The 1,736-nt window shown below is 38.7% G+C and overlaps 1 protein-coding gene across 1 annotated transcript; it reads right to left on the reverse strand.

The window, feature by feature from the left end:
* On the reverse strand, positions 1–1,502 carry LOC114286861 (xyloglucan endotransglucosylase protein 1-like). The gene is made up of 3 exons (XM_082883485.1): positions 998–1,502; positions 696–889; positions 1–541 (listed from the first exon to the last, which is right to left on the reverse strand). Exons 1-3 carry the CDS (start codon positions 1,460–1,462, stop codon positions 160–162), a joined length of 1,041 nt encoding a protein of 346 aa, XP_082739611.1. The 5' UTR covers positions 1,463–1,502; the 3' UTR covers positions 1–159.
* Positions 1,503–1,736: the final 234 nt, after the last annotated feature.

The following is a 1,736-nucleotide window of genomic DNA, read 5'->3' on the forward strand; positions in this document are numbered from 1 at the left end:
TTACTTTAAAAAATTTGTTTATTATGAATGAATTGTTACATACGCATTTGAATTGAATGAATAAAGAATTTTCATGAACTTACAAATTTACAAATCAAGAAAAACAAAAGAAAAAAAAGAATGAAAGAATTGAATTGATCATGAAGAACACACATGCTCCTAGAGGAACCTCGAACGCTTGCATTCACGGGGAAGGCCTTGAGGAAACCTCTTGAAGTCAGTGCAGTAGTTGTAAATCATGTACTTGCTCTGCACCCATCGGAGTCTTTTCCGAGCCATGGTGTCAAGTTGTTGAGTTTGCCATGCCTGATTTGATACTGAATTGGTAGATGTAGAAGAAGCATCATTGACATTGAAATTTCTGTAGCAGGCAATGAAAGGAGCTTTAGTCCAGTCAGTTTTTACTCTCCCACCTTGTGTTGCCCAGTCATCGGCATTCCATAGGCTTGAGTACACCTTCATTCTCTGGGTATTGGGGAATGGAACACCCATCGCTTCATTGTTCTCGAACACCCTTATTGGACTATTATCCACCATGAAACTGAATAAACCAAAAAAAAAAAAAAGAAAAAAAACAATGCCCAATTAGTACCTATTGAGAAATTGTTCCAAGCGTGAGACAGAAGTTTTGAAAATTAAGGAAGCTAAGAAGAGTATTGAGAAAAAAAATGTGTGTATTTTTGTTATATACTTACATGATGCGTTGAGCGCTCCAAACGATTGAGTAGGTGTGGAAAGCTGAAGTGGGATCGAACCAGAGACGGAACTGTTGTTCGCGGTTCCCTTTCCCTTTGGCATAGACATTGGTATGGACAGTGTATGGCTGTCCAGATACATTGCCTAAGAACTCGAAGTCAATCTCATCATGTGCTGGTCCTTGAGAAGATAACTGCAATTCAAATTAGGAAAATTAATGATGATAGTAAAGATTAAAAGGAAAATTTGAAATTTGAAATTTGAAGGAGATGGAAATCAATGTATGGACAAAGCGACATACATAGTAAGTGGTGACAGTGCCAGCGGAGTTGCCAGGGACAAGCTTGAGTTGCATGTCGACCCTGGCAAATAAGTAGTCCTTTTTGGATTGGAAACCGGCGCCAGAGGAATTGTCAAGAGAAAGAGTGAGAAGTTTGCCACCATTGAAAATCTTAACATGTTCATTGCCACCCCAATTGATGTCAATATCTTGGTTGAAGTTGCAAGGTGTTGCTGAGGCAGCCATTACGCAACTCAGCATCAACATCACAGCCAAAACCATTGTTGAAGAACACATTTCTACTTTGTAGATGTAGATGTAGAGAGAGAGAGAGAGAGAGAGAGAGAGAGAGAGAGAGTATTTTGGGATGATGATTAAGGTTGAGTTGTGAAGGGGGGTATATATAGATAGGGTGATCCTGAGGCATCGGCGTTGACTGAGGAAGAAGAAGCATCCGAGGGAGGGAGAAGGGGACAGCTGGAACATGTAGTGTAGAGTAGAGAGATGGAAAAGTTGTAATAGAGTTGGCAATGAGCAAAAATGTATGGCAGAACGCGTAAGTAAGTTAGCGCGTGGGGTGTCGCTTTTTTCAAAAGAACTTTATTAGAGCATTTCCAGCAATTCCCACCAAATTAATTATCCCAAAATTTCACTTTATTAATTTAATTAACCATTTTTTCAATACACATTCCAACAATACTCTTTACTTTAATTATCCCTTTTAAACTATTATTTCTTTTAACTTTACTCACACATATAT

Source organism: Camellia sinensis, chromosome 8, assembly GCF_055761805.1.
Source record: "Camellia sinensis isolate YWXY chromosome 8, ASM5576180v1, whole genome shotgun sequence".
Classification (NCBI taxonomy): Eukaryota; Viridiplantae; Streptophyta; class Magnoliopsida; order Ericales; family Theaceae; genus Camellia; species Camellia sinensis.